Source organism: Hermetia illucens, chromosome 5, assembly GCF_905115235.1.
Source record: "Hermetia illucens chromosome 5, iHerIll2.2.curated.20191125, whole genome shotgun sequence".
Lineage (NCBI taxonomy): Eukaryota > Metazoa > Arthropoda > Insecta > Diptera > Stratiomyidae > Hermetia > Hermetia illucens.
In genome coordinates, this window is record NC_051853.1 from 101,475,178 (window position 1) to 101,492,431 (window position 17,254).

A 17,254-nucleotide genomic window follows, 5' to 3' on the forward strand; every position below is an offset into this window, starting at 1 on the left:
ATTGTGATTTTCTTTAGATTTTTCGGTTGGATAGGATCTCAGAAAGAAACCTGTAAACTTTTTGGAGCACACATTTCGAGCCTTCATTCCCGTATATTTCATTCATTTGACAGTCATATTTTGTAATTGAAGATGAGTCTTCTAAAACTCAGCAAAAAATGGCGCCACTTGCTATATGTAAACGGCTCTACAGGTCATAATTTCTCACCAAATTCCGAGTAAATCGGGTATGACAGACACTGAGTGGATTTTAATAGGTTATAGGCTCTTACACAATTAGAAAAGGACAAACGGGGATTTTATTCAATGTTTATTAATACTTATCAGTTTGTGTTTTTCCAACTTAATTTTCATTGATTTCAATGCATTTCTTGAGCCTGAATGTTCAAAACATCTCCTGAAAGCGCTTCTTTGAAGATTCTGAATTTCGACTTTAATTGCTCTTATTATCTCTTCATTAGAACTGAGGACACTTCCGCTCAATTTACTCTTTATTTTTGGAAATCGTGGCTGAGAGCGCAATAAAATTATTGGTTTTTTTGGTAACATGAGCAGATGCATTGTTTTCCTTCTTTGCTTTTTGGCTTGCCTACAAGGAAATTTTGAAAGCTTGTGGTAAACGTTTCTGTGTACTACAGGATAAGCAACTACAATTTTGGCCTTGGCTTCGTCTGGGTTTATGGAGGGTATCCGTTTTTTACCGTTTTTAAATTTCGCAAGGAAATATTTAGCTAAACGAATTCTTTTGAGTGCCATTAAAAAAGTGTGGAACTCATCGAGAAGATCTTTCCGTGTAGAACAGATGATGATCAAATATTTGTAACACAGCCGTGGCATTCAAGCCTTGTTCATTAGCACCAATTTCTTCGTTCGATTTAGGATATTCGACTAATTAAGCTTTCGAAACACGCAACAAGCTTTCGCACACATTCGTATGACCAGTCGAAAATTTTGGACGACCTTTACCCGATTTGTCCTTTAAGAAAAAATATCCAATCTGGTATTCAAATCCAACCACTTTGAGATAGTTTTCAATGAGGGTTCATTCGCCCCATATGCACTCATTAAAAGTAACGCCGGAAATCGTAGAAAATAACGCAATGAATTTCCTGCTGTGTTGATGGTTGAGTTTTTGCGAACATAGCTTCTCCAAATCTGCATTTTTGGCTTTCATTTTCAGATTTTTTTTTGAAAATTAAACCTAAACTGTGACAAACAACCTGCAATTTACGAAATTACTCAAAAATAAAAATTTCAACTTACCGAACTTTGTTAGACCTTCCGTAATTGTACCCACCCAACCGGTAAGGGCGGGTTCAATCTAAGAAAATCGAAACTTCAAAGAAAACACATGGTTTAAATTTCTATTTAGCATTTTCCTTTTCAGTTTATTTAACCCGATTTGGACTAGTTGAAATTTACATAATTTCAATTTTTCATTTATAATAGTTTCCATTCTCAATGAATTTCTTACAACAAATTGATGTTTTCTGGTTTTTGCCTTGTCTTTTACACATTACCCATTTGTCTTATATTTAATAGAAGCATTTTTAGATATTTTGTTTTTGATTCATTTGAAAGTTTACCCTTAGAGAATATATACTTTTTTTGCTTTAGTTTCTATAATTATATGTTCTTAGTTGCTTTCTTTCTGCTTAGTTCCTAATAAGTTAGCTATCTACAAAGGAATAGTTCAACCTTCTGATTCGACTGCATCCTGCCTTTTGTCTGAATGGCATTTCCTGCATTTGAAAGTGTTTATTTTACTTGAGGATTTTCCATCACTCCAAGTTTACAAGGTATCTTAATTTGTATTGTAGTTCAAATATCGTAATATTATACAAGATCATTGAGTCAAGTCCCATGCGGGGATAATTGCAGACATACATTGAAGCAAATCCTTTCACTCGATCAAAGTAAACGCACTCACACGCGAGCCTATACATAGGTTAACTGAATATGGATGAAAACAAAGTTTGAATGCTTGAAAATATAAAAACGGCTTAACTCATAACCTAGAAATATGATGCCAAACAAATGGAAAGAAAACCGTCATCAGAAGCAGTCCTTGAAACGGATAATTGAGATTCACTTCTTTCGCCTCGGCTTAACCCTTAGATAAACGCTTAGTTAGTCTATTTCAATTTTATTTATACATATCTCACTCGCACGATCACACATTGCCTTAGAAGACATTTTGAATTTGTTTGCCTAAGAATCTAAGCTTCACTCGTATTTTTGTTTCGTGTATTTGTAGGTCATATTTCCTGCCAACACAATCATCGCTTCTGCTTTGTCAGTTAAATTTAATAGTAGTTGATTATTATAATTATTATTGGTTACAGAGTGGCATAGTAGTCTTTACATTTTACACTGTCAGAACATGGACAGTTCTTGAGTAGTTGGTAGGATCTAGGGCCGCGGTGTCGCTGTCAGTTGCTACACCACTGCCAAAATGATTTGTCTCCCCAATTGACGGACATATTACTGAACTATTGTCTTCTTCGAAAAGGTGCTTCTTATCGCTAGGAGTGCTATGGGCAGTCCATAGCCACACGTAAAATGACAGGACCACTGCTAGAACTATCACCCCGCCGATTGCGCAAGCGAGAAGAGGTTGTTGCAATTCGGACAGGGTGGCTATTGGAAGAGTACTATAATCTGATTGGCTTGCGGGAACTACCTTGCTAACGGTGACATCACCACTGTTTGACGGATTCCATTTGGCTGCCAGGTGATCGTAGAATTCATGGAACTCCTTGTATTTCAACTCGTCATCTGAAATTATAGTTGTAGGATCTTGAGGAGTGGTGGTCGTGCCGATGGTTTGTACAGAAGGAGTAGTTGAAGAAGATACTTCAGTCTCCTTTGTTGCTATAGGATTGGCTTCCATAGTATCAATAGTGAGCGGAAGGGAGCGACTCATTGCACCAGTTTTCTGTAAAGAGAAAGAAAATAGAGGCGTAGATTAGAGATTTGATATTCTAAATTAAAAAAAAAACATGTAAATTGAAAAAATAAATAAAAAATTAATGATTTTAGGTATTTTGAATAGATTTGTGTCTAATTTCCAAAAGGAGTTGCACAAAAAACAATTGCTCTTTTATACCCACGGATTTCATCATCATCATCAAAGGCGCAACAACCGGTATCCGGTCTAGGCTAAGGTTTTGCGCCGAGGTCCACCAATTCGGTATCTCTAAAAGCTGTTTGGTGTCCTGACCTACGCCATCGCTCCATCTCAGGCAGGGTCTGCCTCGTCTTCTTTTTCTACCGTAGATATTGCCCTTATAGACTTTCTGGGATTTCCTCACCTTAAATTAGCGCTCCACTAATATGTGTATCGGGGGATTTGCAGATCCGGTAATCCTCAACAAATACTAGTGTAATACACACTGATTTAACAATTATTTACATACAGAACAGGAGACGAAAGAGAGTGAGCGACGAGTTCCCCACAGCCGTAAAAAGGATGAGGCAGGGGGTTATTGACATCTAGAACGCATTGATGCACTTCGAGTTAAAGATAAGTTTTGAAACCTGTCGCTAGTAAAGCTATGTGTCCCAACGGAAAGCAAGGACCAGTCAGTAAAAGACGAATTCATTGATTCCTTGCCCTCGATCGACGTAAAGATGTTACTTGGCGACTACAACGCAAAAATCGCTGGTCCACGGTGGAATTACCTGAGACCTTAGTTTCCACACTTTAATTAACGAGAACAGCAGCCTCATAAGATTCTCTTTAAGTGAAGATATGCCAATCTCATCGAGTTGTTTCTCTCACCAACCGTAGGATCCACAAAAGAACATGGGCCTCAACAGATGGAACGAACGTTAGTTGATAGTAGGCTCATTTCTGCTACTAGTTTCGTTATTGAAAAGCCCCAGAATGAAGCAGTTGCATCAAAACAGGGACCACTGGCCCGGCACCAGGAAGCCGTAAGTATTGACGTGGAATAAATTAAACGATCAATTTAAGATATATAATTTAAGATCCACGTACAGCTTAATGAATGAAATCAAGATTCGAGCCTACCATATTTTGCAGAGACGTAGCAAGAAATTTTATTGGAGACACAAAACATTGAAAATGGATGACCCAACCATTTGACGAACTAAATAATGTTACAACACAATTACACAATCTGTCCTACCCTCTATACTCGAAGAAAGATCCACGCAAAATGCCTGATATGGAAAGAGCGGCTGCAGAGCTACTAAAAGTATGAAGAATGGGGATGGCTTCCAAGCTTTGTGAGCTCTTAAACACTGCTTGGTCTGAAAAAACTCTGTCGGAAGATTGGTGCAAGTGTCATCTTCCCAATTTATAAACAAGTCGGGAAACCGAAAGCTGGACGCTTGCGGCATGAAAGGCTTTGTGTATTTCTTTTGTAAAGGCATTGGAGTGTATAATTGTACCATTAGTACGTAGCACGTAATATACGCATATATTTTCTAAAAATATACACTTTCAAGTGATGTTGACATTTAAAGTCTTGAATTTGCAAAGAGACGACAACTTTGACGTATTATAACTTTGTTACTAACGGTGCAATTTCCAGCAAACCTGGTAGCCTCTTGATTTTTTTCAGATTTTTCAGTTGGGTAGTTTCTGAGAATGGGCCATTAAAGAAACGATCACTTTACACTCCCCACCTTTCCAACAAATGTCAAAACTAAGACAGGCTTCGGCAAGTACTAACCGGCACCTTTCATTTGATACCCCACATGATTATATTTGATGAAAAAAATCTACACCCCCGCTTTTGCATGTATGGGGACCCCTTCCTTAAATTCGACGTACAATTATGTAACTCACTGCATGCGCGAGCGTTCACAGTTCCCACCTTTCTGCATGGCAAATGACAAATTTTGCTGTCAAAACTATAACGGCGTATGGTTGTTAGGTAAGTAAAATAATAGAAGGAAAGCTCGAGCCCTTTTCTAAGGATATTGTTGGTGAATGCCACGAAGGAGTTCAATGAGGAAAGTCAACGATTGATCAGATATTTTCAGTAAAGGAGAAACTAAAGACGTGTTGATATTGATAATGTATAAAATATTGTGGAAATTCCCAGTTCCAGCGAATCTAATTGTATTTATCAGATCAAGTAAAGGTAGACATCCAATATACCAAAGGGTTGAACATGGGCTTGGCTTTAAAGCAAGGCGAAAGGCTAGCGCCTACATCACTCTAGATTATATAATCCGCAAGAATGGGCCGCGAGGGAAAGAAGAGCATTGGTGAACCTTGAAAAAGTACCAAAGTAAGCTGGCCTAAGACTAAACACATTAAAAGAAAAGTAAAAAATCAATGCTTTCGAATGTCGAATCGTCTAGAGAATCTTGGGCTCAGTGAGGGTGGAATGAGATACAACAATGAGTAGTACCTATTATACGATGCACCCGAAGCCGTCACCCACATTAATTAAGTATTATATAGCGGAGGGAGGACAGAAGAATTCCCATGCACTTACTCAAAGGCAAGGTGGAAGACAATCGACCACCTTGAAAACCCTGGCGGGTGGACTCAGTAGATAACGCATGTTATATGCTGCTCGAATAACAAAGTTGGTCGGCCTTTTATGAAATCAAATGCTGCAATGGTAAGCATACCCCCACCATACTGAAGGCATGCTAGGTTACCCTTTTCGATCTTATTATGGCCCGATGACATACAGCAACCCTGCTCACATTGTCTTTAACAAATAAAGAATTTCATCAGATATATTGCTTACATCAAGTTACGTACATTGCAAACATCATTTCCGTTGCTAGGGAATTATTTTTTACCCTGCATATACCAGTATTTCGGCAACAACTTCTTTTCTTTTTCAGTGTAGGGTTAAGTTTTTGTGACTTTTTATTTCCTTGTCTCATGGGCCCATCCCCCATGATGTACATTGGAATATTTTACAGCAAATCTTCAGAAGATCCTGACTGAAATCTAGATGTGTGTCAATTAATGCCGAACTCAAAACTCTTGGTACGTTTCCCTCTCAATTTCCTACCAACATGAGCCTCCATTATCGGAGTATGGAGAAATTTTCCAACTGCAATTTCAAGACGATTTCGATTATAATTCTAAGATCGTTTTTATTTCATTTTATTTTACTTCAGATTTCAGAAAAGCCATAGCTTTGTTCTTACGTTTGCTGCGGTCTCCTACTAATTCGTAAATAACAAAAAGGAATTCGTTCCGTTTATGTATACGTTTGGGGCCTCCGATATCGGCCCGAGGCTCATGCCGTTGGTGCGCGCCAGTCTTGACCTTCATATTTTGCCCAAGTAAACGACAACCTGATAGAAAAGGAACTAGCAGGGCTCCGTCTTGACATAACCCAGCTTATCTCGCTGACTAGGTAGTCGATTCGGAGCAGCCTGCTCGTTTTTGACCAGAACACCCAAATCAAGTTCCTAATAGGCTCTGGATCGGTTATTTTGTTACTTCCTAAATCCATTGTTAGGAAGAAACCTCTTTTATTCTCTACGCAGCCAACGTCTCGTCGATCGCCACATTGGGCACATATGCGACTGGGCTTCCCATAGCATTTCTATCATCAGAAAAATCGCTACACCTTCAGGATAGCTCGGACTTCGATATACGGCTCTACTCCAAGTCTTTAAGGACGTTTGCTTCCCGCTCAGCACAACCGTCGCGCTTCAAGACTTGTGTTTCACGAAATACACACAGCGGGCCACAAAGGAACAATTTCGCGCCTTACAGGAGCTGAGAATCATCCATTTATCATCTAGCGAATGGGCCAGTCCGCTCCATCTAATCGCGAGAAAAGAGCGGACATCGCACATCATTGGGGACTACATGCGTCTAAATGCACGCACCACCCCGGACTATTACCCTTTGCTACATGAGGTAAAAGCAAAGTCTTCTCCGTAAAGCTTTTTACCAAATTCCATTCGCAAGCAAGGTCATCCTGAAGATGGCAATCGAATCACCATTCAGCCTATTTGAATTGATGCGATCATGAATAGGTCTGCGTAACGCTGCTCAGCCGCTTCAACGCACGCTGGACCACCTCTTGTGGGATCACCCATTCGCCAAATGTTATTTGTACGATAACTTTGTAGCATCGGATGACCACAACAAATGCGTCCTCAGTAGAAACAAAGTAGAATTTCTTGGCTACTGAGTTTCAGCCGAAGGTATCAAGCCCCTCCACAAAAAGTCAAAGCCGAAACCAAAGACAGCCGCGGCGATCGTCGATTCCTAGGGATTTTTTATCACCGCTGCATTCCCAAAGCGGCAAGTATTTCGGCTCCGTTAAATGAGCGGGTCAAAAGTCTCCCAGCCAAGGACAAGAAATACCGACTAGCCTGGACAGCCGAAGCGGAAGCTGCTGTCCGAAGCTACAGAACTCGGACAAGGTCTCGACCAAACAATCTCGACAGCTAGATTATATTTTGCAACATCGAAATAAATTGTCAGCCCTGCGCATACTCCATCAACGCCTGAAGCCAGCACATCTCGGATCAGCAGACCTCTCGACACCAGCCTCCCTATCACAGGAAACCGCCATTAAAATTCCAGGACTGTAAGCGTCACTATAAGAATCAATTTAGGGACCGCAAAACCAGACAAGCAAGTATCGTTCTGTCCGCAACTCGCGCCCAGCACCCTGAAGGAAGAATAGTTGTGGCGTCTCCAACATCCGAACACGAGCAGGCCGGTCACATGGGTGATTGCGATTCCCAGAGGTTCCATCAACAGTTTTTCCATAATGAGGTCATGCCTTGGAGCTTTCTTTATTTTTCTCGAGAATTTTGGTACACCCGCAGATACTATTGGAAGTCCATCATCCAGCTGCAGTAAATAAGGGAGTAGCATTTTTTCCGGGTATTTTGTAAATGCTGCCACTTATTCGATACGACTTGCTACCAGCTGTCGTCTTCTGATGGCAGTGAATAGATCTAGTCTTCCTGTCGATAATTTTCCACACAGTAAAATCAGTTGATGCAACAGGGGATAAGCCTTGTAAGTAGTGTTGTAGCTCCTCCACCAGTTGATTCACGAGGGTTTCATGGAGCGAACGTCTTGCTCCCGCTGATTGCTTTTTTAAATTGAGCGACTTTCTCAACTTGCGTTTTATATGTATCAGCTGTAGTACTCTATATATTGGGCAGCTGAAGTCATTATTTTAATGTTTCGTTGATTTTCTAGTTTTCTTATCCTCACCTTTGATTTTCAACGGAGTGTTAATTTGCAGGTAAGCCCTTATCTATTTTAGGAAATGCGCTGTCCTAAGTAAGCACTGATGCGTCCGCGAGTTCCGGGATCAGTTAAGCGTAGGTCAAGTCTCAGGAAACTGGGATAGGGTCCATGTCCCCGAGAGGAGAGACTGGCCATTACGACTTGCTTCCCTGTACACGCTGCGCTGGTAAAAACTTCAATGGAGAACACAAATTACATAACCGAGGAAACAATAGAGACGGAGAAACAGTGGGCTACGTTTGTGCACAGCATGAAAAAGCGCCGCTACAGCGACAGCGCCTATTGAAGGAGGTACCAAAGGCTGAAATGCCCAACGAGACGTCAGCATGGCCACAGCCAAATAAAGAAGATTTGCAAAGTGAAGTGGCACACGGGTCCAAAAAGGCAATCCAAACACTACCAGCTAGTGCTACTGTTCCGGGAAGAGGCATAGTGGAAACTGCTGAAATAGTGCAGATGGGTTCAAATACAAGCCAAAGAGGAAAAGCTTGTTAAGAAATACGCGGCAGTTGTGAAACCCATGCGGATACAATGTTCTCCTAGAAAAACGTCAACAAAGTTGTGAAAAGGGGACGTATGAGGCTGGGGGAGCATCCGGATCGTACTTTCTACTACAAGCGGACGTGGAGAGTGACAAAAAACGTGCGAAAAGTAGAATCAAACGCCTGTCATAGGTGGGTTTAAAGTCGATGGAAACATGGGGCGACTGATGTCTATATTCCAACAATTTTTCCATCGCTTACCGCACAGAGAAAATCTGATCTGTTGTTGATTTGCCTGGAGTGAAGCCTCTTTGGTATGGGCCACAGATGTTCTGGGCGTATGGGGCTATCCGGCCCAGCAAGATAGCGGAGATTATCTTATAGATGGCACGCAGCAACGTGATACCTCTATAATTGGAGATATCACACCCCTTCTTATGCGGCCAATGTGCTGCTATTAGAGAAAGCTTCGGTTTCTAGCCTAAAAACTCACGTGATCTATTGAAAACAGAGACCTTCACTGCTTCACAGAAAAAAACAAAGTAGAAGAGGCCGTCAAGTAGTAATGTCCACAAGCAACCAATGCCCAGACTGGTATCACTTCTGCAAACTCTCGAGGCCAAAAATTCGCTTGTGATAGAAGTTACTGAGCGAAACACGGGGAAACTTATCAACAGCGGAAAAATTAGAATTATCTGCGTAGTATGTAGGATACGGATTCGCGCCGTCCCCGCCCAGCCTTCAGAGCAGAACTGGAAAGTGCTGATGCAACTCACTGTGTAGATGAAAGCTGAGCTAGTGCCCACCAAGGAATAGTATCGAAGCAAGGCATGGCACCCCGACATATCAGATACCGTTGCCATCTGGGTTTCGGACGGCATCTAGCTTAGGATTCTTGCCCAAGGCCGAGTGCATGGCTTTGTTTGGATTCGGTGTTTAGGAATTTTCAATATCTAACACTGAATGGGAAGATGCCAGACTTCCTACGCAAACTTGATGCTATCTTCGGCAAGGAGGGGCCTATCCAGCCCGGTGGTGACTTTAGTGCCAGGGTACTTGAATGGGGCATGTCTTACCCCGAATTCAGAAGCAAGCGAGTTCTGGAAACGGCGAGGAGAACAAGACTCGTAGCATCAGATCCACCTCAACATTTCGGCATCCAGACTGCGAGGGAACCATTCCCGACATAACCTTTGCGTCTGGAAAACGTTTCAATAAGGGACCATCAATACATTGTGTTAGGAGTGGTTAATGTAACCGTCAAAGGTCTTGGAGGCTATCCAGACAGCGCAATTAGAGCAATAGGTAAAATTTACGTTATTTTTCATTCAATTTTGCAAGTAGGCCCATACGTGCTTTCAGTAAGCAAATGCCAACATCGCCGCGTATCACGTTATGAACCTGATAACGAAGCTTCTATGCTTAGGAGGCCATCGGGACGTGGCAAATATTATTGATGACCGATGCAAACGGCAGAACTCCGGAAGGAATGTCACCAATTTATCCCCTTGACACTATGTTTAAACGAAAGAGAGGAGGCATGTATCACAATGGCGCCTTCTTGCTAAGGAATATAAAGCCATTTACATGCGCAAGGGAGGTGGTTGCTCGTAAAGAACGGCAACATACACTAAATGAGTAGCAACTCTTTTGACAATAGGAGACAAAAGGCAGATGAACTGCAGAACTCATTGCCAACTTAGATATGTCGTTAAATTAGAAGCATGATGAAACTGACGATTTCTTTATCCAGCTCCTAAATGACCATGGAAATTTTCAGTCTTATGGTACCTGCACAAGATTGGAAAGACACGATCTAATGATTGTGTTTCGCTATGGAGTTGTGGACCACGCTCAGCACACCTTTTTTCTTGTGGAAGGTGGGATGGGATTCATCAGCAGTCCTCTTTAAACACAGGAGATCTCTCTTCAGTCAGTCGAGGGGATGCTGAGGAGCGCTGACAGGTGGAGCCGTGTTGTGCTGTACGCTCGGGTTCCCCTCGTTGGAAAAAGTATAAAGTTCAACCGACGGAAGAGGCGGATGGGAGGGAGTTCTTTGAACTAACGGCTTCCTTCCTTCTGCCCCCTCACCCCATTGGTGAGAGAAATTTCCTGATTTGAGGGCTCTGCAAGACGGGAGAGCTCGGGAGCCAGTCCGAAGTAATGTGGCAAACTGTTTCCGGCAAGATCTCTGACGATAGTGACGAGGTTTAGTTGGGTGCCAGACGTACCGTCGGGCACTCTGTGCGTAAGTTCTTAACAGATGCAATTTACGTTATTGCGTTATTATTTGCGGCAACTCCTTCCCTGATCAGCACAATAGTAAATTTGGCACGGTTTTTCAGCAATCAATCGAGCCTCCGATCTCTTAAGTTCATCGATTCACTTCTATGGGTCCACTGTCAGCTGGGTCTTGTGACGCGCCTTAAGGACATAGTACGTTAAGGTGTTCATATTTTTTGCAGAAAATAACTTGAATTTGAGACTGGAAATATTATACGTAAATATTATCAAAAGCTTTCATAATTGGATTATCAAAAAAATACATCGTTTCAGAAAACTTTTTCTTCGGCTGAGCTAATTATATAACAACCCGACAACATATCAGACTGTTCACATGTAGGAATTTTACAACAAGGATGTTATAGAAATTATTCACTGAACTCGTTCATCATCAGGATGATAAGCAAGATGCAAAATTCTAAATTTGGAAATAACTTTCAATTGTATTCCCAGAAAAAGCAAATAACTTGTCCGCGACTAGTGACAAACAAAACCAATAATGGCAGCTGGGTTTTCTTAGATAATTACTATTTCGCTACTTCCTGTGGGCGGATTTATAATTCTAAGAAAGAACTACAGAATGAAATTACTTTCAACATTAGACATAAAAACAGTGGACAGTGTAGGCATTTTGTTGAAAGATGTTATGGCATTAACCATTGCAGCAGTAAGCACGATTTAAAGATGATTGATAACCACAATTATCAGTACGCGTCACAAAACCATTCTTATTAATTCTAACTCGGTTTGCGTTTCGTTTCCGATGATGTAATCAGTTTTTTTTGTTGCTGTATGAACCAGCTATTTTTGCTTAATTGAATTTACAATCGTGGCTACCGTGTAAGGTGTAAATAGAAACAAAACGAAATGAATATGGCTTACCTTATTCTTGCATGTGACTTGCACTCTGTATTTGGTATCCGGCCAAAGCGATAGCTGGACACTGGATGACTCTGTCAGAAGATTTCCCATGAGACCACCACCCGATACTTCCCACGTAACCAGGCATTGATTAGGCATATTCAATGGTGCCCATGCAACATCGACAAGTACTAATGCACCTTGTTGAAGCATTGACACAGTCCGAAGGGCCCACGTCTCCAAGATGGATTTGTTGATCTTGGGAGGTGGTGGTTTGGCACATTCATCCCAACACTGAAATGAATAAAAGGATTGGCTTTAATTTCACTGAAATTTTAAATACTTTTTTACAGTCTATAAATTAAAAACAATAGTTTGGAATAATATCAGAGCAGTTCTTCACATGCCTCATTAAAAAGATAATTACTCATGTAATTGTGGTTTTAGTATTAAAGTCTATAAATGGAAATTTATTGGCATCTTCAAAAACAAGCGTAGGATCGACGTATTATTAACTGGAAATATAGTGCAATATATATAGAACAATTTCGCAGGCTACAATGGAGCTAGAAACAATAGTATCAACAAGAAACAATATAACGCTTCGGACGCTGAGAAAGTATTCATATCATACAATATCCTAAATTACTCTGAGAACTTTCCTGGGGCAATTAATCATGTCACAATGAAATTTTTTGTGCACTTCACGGACACATTGCTCCTCCATTTCACTCCAGCATCAGATGCTTCGGGAATATTAACGGGGGCCATGAGCGGTGGTATTCGGCGAAACATGAGACATAAATTGCCCGCCCCTCATGTGTCATTATTTCAGCACGCTATTAGGAGCTACTTTGAACCATGAAATAATATTTTCCTCCAGACTGGGCATTGGAAATTGAGAATAGGAATGGGGGTTTCGAATACTTCGCGCAACAAGCTCTCCCCTGCCACAACCCAGATGTAGGTATGTGCGAGTACTACAGCGAGAAACATCCTGGCCAAAGAAAAACATCTCAGAAAAACTACAGTACAAGATTCAAAGTATACATAGTTATGGCTATGATTAATTGCTTAGGTCTTAACGGAGGGCGCGTCTGGGTTAGATACGCCACGATATATACGGGGTCGTATCAAGAGGTTATCATAGAGCGGCTTAATGTTGGTGTGGTGCATAACTCTTTCGCTAAGCGATCGAAATGCTGATTCACAGAGCTACATAGAAATTTTCCAACTGAATATTCGAAAAAATCAAGAGAGTATCGCCAGGACAAATATTGACCTCCGCATTGAGGCTGGATTCTTACCGAAAATTTTAATAGAGGTTTTATACCGGACTGAATTGTTGGGTAGGCAAAGTGTGTAAAACTTACTTCTACTCAAAACAAGAGAACAAAAACTGAAAAGTTTAACGAAGTTGGAAAGAATTACAAGAAAATTATAACATGACAATGGTGCAGATATGGTAGTACGATATGATTTGTGAAGACACAAATGGATATACAAGGGTATCCTGCCCAATCCGCTTACTTCAACAAATTAACCAGCACTGGCATAAATACAGATCTGATTCGTCCGGATTCATCACCACACTCCACAGCTTCACTGGGGGGACACAACAAATGAATAGCTTAATGTTTATGGCAATTAACGAAACTAAGATATCGAACAAAAAACTCAAAGGAAACATCAGCTGAAATGAGAACGGCACACATAGAGAGTTATTGAGTTAGCATCTTCCCACCGGAGGATTTAGCCGTATTGCAAGGCTTGTAGGAGCAAATGATGAAGCAACATATGGCGCCGCATGTAATACTGTGCAGGCCGGCCAGGGGATGCGCTGCGTACCCCGATACTACTTTCCACATCCAGACTGTAGTTGAAAACATTTCATGAAACAATCGAAAAAGACGAGAAACATTCGTTTTGCTCCATGAACACATAGCGAAATAAATAAAACCGACGCTGGAAGACGATGTCGGGTTAAGAAAATGAGGAGTGGCCGCCCGAAACGATAAATCAGCATGACATCTCGAGATGTAATGAGTGTCAGCAGTAATTGAAAGTAAAAGTTCACATGTGTAATGGGTGTGGATTCTGAAAATACTGGGGGAGAGAAAAACAGAAATCTGACATGGGACGTTGATAATGATGTTGAAAAGTTTTCTGCGTTCCAAATCAGCACGCAGTACTACGCATGTCGCGAAACGTGTGTTGAATAGAAAAACAAGAAAACAGCAAATAGATAGCTTGCAGGCACGATGTGTATATACATAATATGTATGATAGGCTGGGGCTGGATCGTTATATACCCTGCTCCTAGGCCTTGCAGGACTACGGTAGTGTATATGCACACAAGCGGTAGCTAGGAAGTAGGCACGCAGAATTGGAAATCTCACAACGTTTTCACTATTATTTACTATAAGCACTGGAAAACATATTTCAACGGGACGTGTTTCTGGCCTGATATACATATAAATTGCCTCGAACAATTGTTTGTTCCAAAATTAGAATTATATAAGTTAAAAAAATTCGATACTTTATGTCAAACGCAGCTGGAAGAGAATTCCTAGAATAATAGCGCTCACATGTTCCATCTGAAACAATTATTAACAACATCACAAAAACGCAATTTATATAGGATTGAAGACCCTAGTTGGAAGGTCGAGGGCCACCACCTTGGGAAATTAACCATGCATTTTTGATACGTATTACATATGGACACTGCACCTGAAGTAGAAAAGTGATAATAACAAACATCCACAGAATCGCTCCACAAGGGATAAGAGCATTCCAATCCCCGGTGTTTGCTGAATCTCGCTTTATAAGGGCCAGCGGATACCAGCCATCCGAAAAATCTCAAAACTATTTCAAATAGATCCATATCAGCAAACAACTTAATGCAGTCATGCAAGACTTCCGTAACTAAAGTGTCTGGCAACATTATGAAGTTGACTCCGTCGAAACAGCAATATCAGAGATAATACATTAGTTTGTGTAACAGTCTTATGCAAAGCGATTTCGAGCACTTGGAGCTTCTTATGACCATAAAGAAGACATCAATTACAAAGGAAAACATCGATCACATTCCCGATGCTAGCAATATGGGAAATCAATGTGTAAACAAACAATTTGTATGCTTAAGTTAATTATCCATGTTAACAAAACTACTTCGTCAATCAATACATCATTAAGATGTTTGTAAAGTTGTTTTTACTGTCGAAGAGGAAAGTGAATGACTAAGTAATTGACTGATATATGCAGTATGTTTGCTGATAAATGATATATAGTATGTGTACACCGTTAAAGTCGATGACACCGTGAAGCATCAGCGACTGGGGTGGATTCCGTTTGATGAACTTCAATTTGTAATGATATTTACTTTGCGTGGAAGTACATGGAGAATTATTCTATTGTACAAGAATATTTTGACTGGGCCTCTGAATGGGTGATATTAATTGACGGATATCGTAGGTACTAACGTAATGACAAAAGCAATGAAAACTTCACATGAGGCAATGGGTTCGATATGAACGCCAGAAGACTGAAACATCAAATAAGAAGGCAAGGCCGTGATTAGGTGGTATGCATCGACCAATCATTCTTATTCAATCAGTAAATTCCAGTTGGGAGTAGGCTAACACACAGATGGCACTACTATCATTAAGCCCGTATGACTTTTAGTTAAGCATAACCTTCAATAGACACGTGCGCAAATTTGACAGCTATCGGATTATTAGTTTGTTGGATAGAGCGTTGTGAGTGAAGCAAGTTGTATCAATTTGAAAAAAAATGGATAGAAATGAATTTCATGTGTTAATAAAACATTGCTTTTTGGCGAACAGAATATAGTTGAAGTCTAGGCTTGACTTGATACACATTATTCAGATTTTGCACAGTAAAATCAACCGTTTAGAAGTGGTGTGCTAGGCTTAAACGCGGCAAATGAGCACCGAGGACGATGCACGGAGTGGACACCCCAAAGAGCTACCCAAGAAATCATCAAAAAAGTCCACAAAATAATTTTGGATGATCGCAAAGTGAAGTTAGTTGAGATAGCTGAGGCTCTAAAGATACCAAAGGAACGTGTTGGATATATCGTGCATGAGTGCATGGGTATGCGAAAGCTCTGTTCAAAATGGGTGCCATGTGAGCTCACAATCGACCAAAAACTACAACGAATTGACGATTCTGAGTACTGTTTGAAGCCCTCCCACCGTAAAAAACCGGATAATGGACGAAAGATGGCCCCATTATTTAACACCAGAATCAAAACGTTTTTGAAAATTATCAGCATTTCAAATTTCAAACAAATTCAAACCTTCTGAAAAGCACGCGGCATTTTATGTGATGCCACAAGTTGCGTCAAAAAGCTTCATTAGATTGGCAACTGGTAATTCCTCACTAAAATTTCAAAATGTCAAAAAAATTTCGCGCGTGCAATGTCAACGGTGAAATATTGTTTCGTGCCTTCCTGCACAAATAGTTCTGTAATACTCCGCTGAGAGTTTTTTATAATAATTATCCATCGGGTATCATGTTTAAATTTTGAGAATCATTTCAATGTGAGTTAACAACTTGAACTCCAATTTTAACTGATACTAGGTATGTCAAAAAGTTCACGGAACGCTATATATTCGGAGATGTTAGAACTAGCGTTTAGATTCCATTTTAACATTCCATCTGTCATTAAAGCGTTCCCTGAATTTGAATTCCATCTGGCAATTCTGTTGTTGTTTATAAGTCATTTGACGTCGATATGTCACTGAATTTTGCAACGCATCGCGCAGTTATTAATTTTTTTTTTTTGAAGAAGAAGTGTTTGAGGCCAATGGAGATGTATACTGAAATAGTAAATGTTTAGATGAATCTTCTCTTCGAAGACGACAGTTGACAAGTGGGCCAGTGAATTTAAAAGAGGCCGTACACGCAATGAAGACGATCTACGTGCAGGACGCCCAACAAGTGCATCAAATTCAGAAAACGTAAGACAAATATAGGATATGATTTTGGGAAATCCTCAAGTGATACAAGAAGAATCAGTCGAGGCCGTAGGTATCTCAGCGGGCAGTGTAAGCCATACTTTGAAAATGTGAAATTTTGGGTTTCAGAAAGTTGTACGCGAATTGGGTGCCGCAATAGAACAAAAACGCTTCCAAATGCGAATTTCTTACTAATATCTGGAGCGTTTTAGGAAAAATGATCCATGATCCAACATGGATGGATGAGACCTGCATCTATCACTATAATCCTTAATCGTAAAAATAAATTAAGGAGTGATGTCCACCCGAATCTTCGGCACCGAAGCGAGTTCGTGAGCGGAACTCTATTGTTAGATGTTAGCGTCATGATGAAGGTATTTTATTAGTGGGTTACCTCCAAACTGGTAAAACAGTAG

At 40.6% G+C, this 17,254-nt stretch overlaps 1 protein-coding gene across 2 annotated transcripts in view; it reads right to left on the bottom strand.

The window, feature by feature from the left end:
* Window positions 1–1,355: 1,355 nt before the first annotated feature.
* The window catches only part of LOC119657104, a 126,535-nt gene continuing 110,636 nt past the window's right edge, over window positions 1,356–17,254 (bottom strand). For both annotated transcript variants that reach the window (XM_038063860.1, XM_038063861.1), the window contains 2 exons: window positions 11,878–12,150; window positions 1,356–2,938 (listed from right to left, as the gene is read on the bottom strand). In XM_038063860.1, coding sequence (XP_037919788.1) covers window positions 2,369–2,938; window positions 11,878–12,150 — 843 coding nt within the window. In that variant the 3' untranslated portion in view covers window positions 1,356–2,368. The remainder of the gene's footprint in view (window positions 2,939–11,877; window positions 12,151–17,254) is intronic.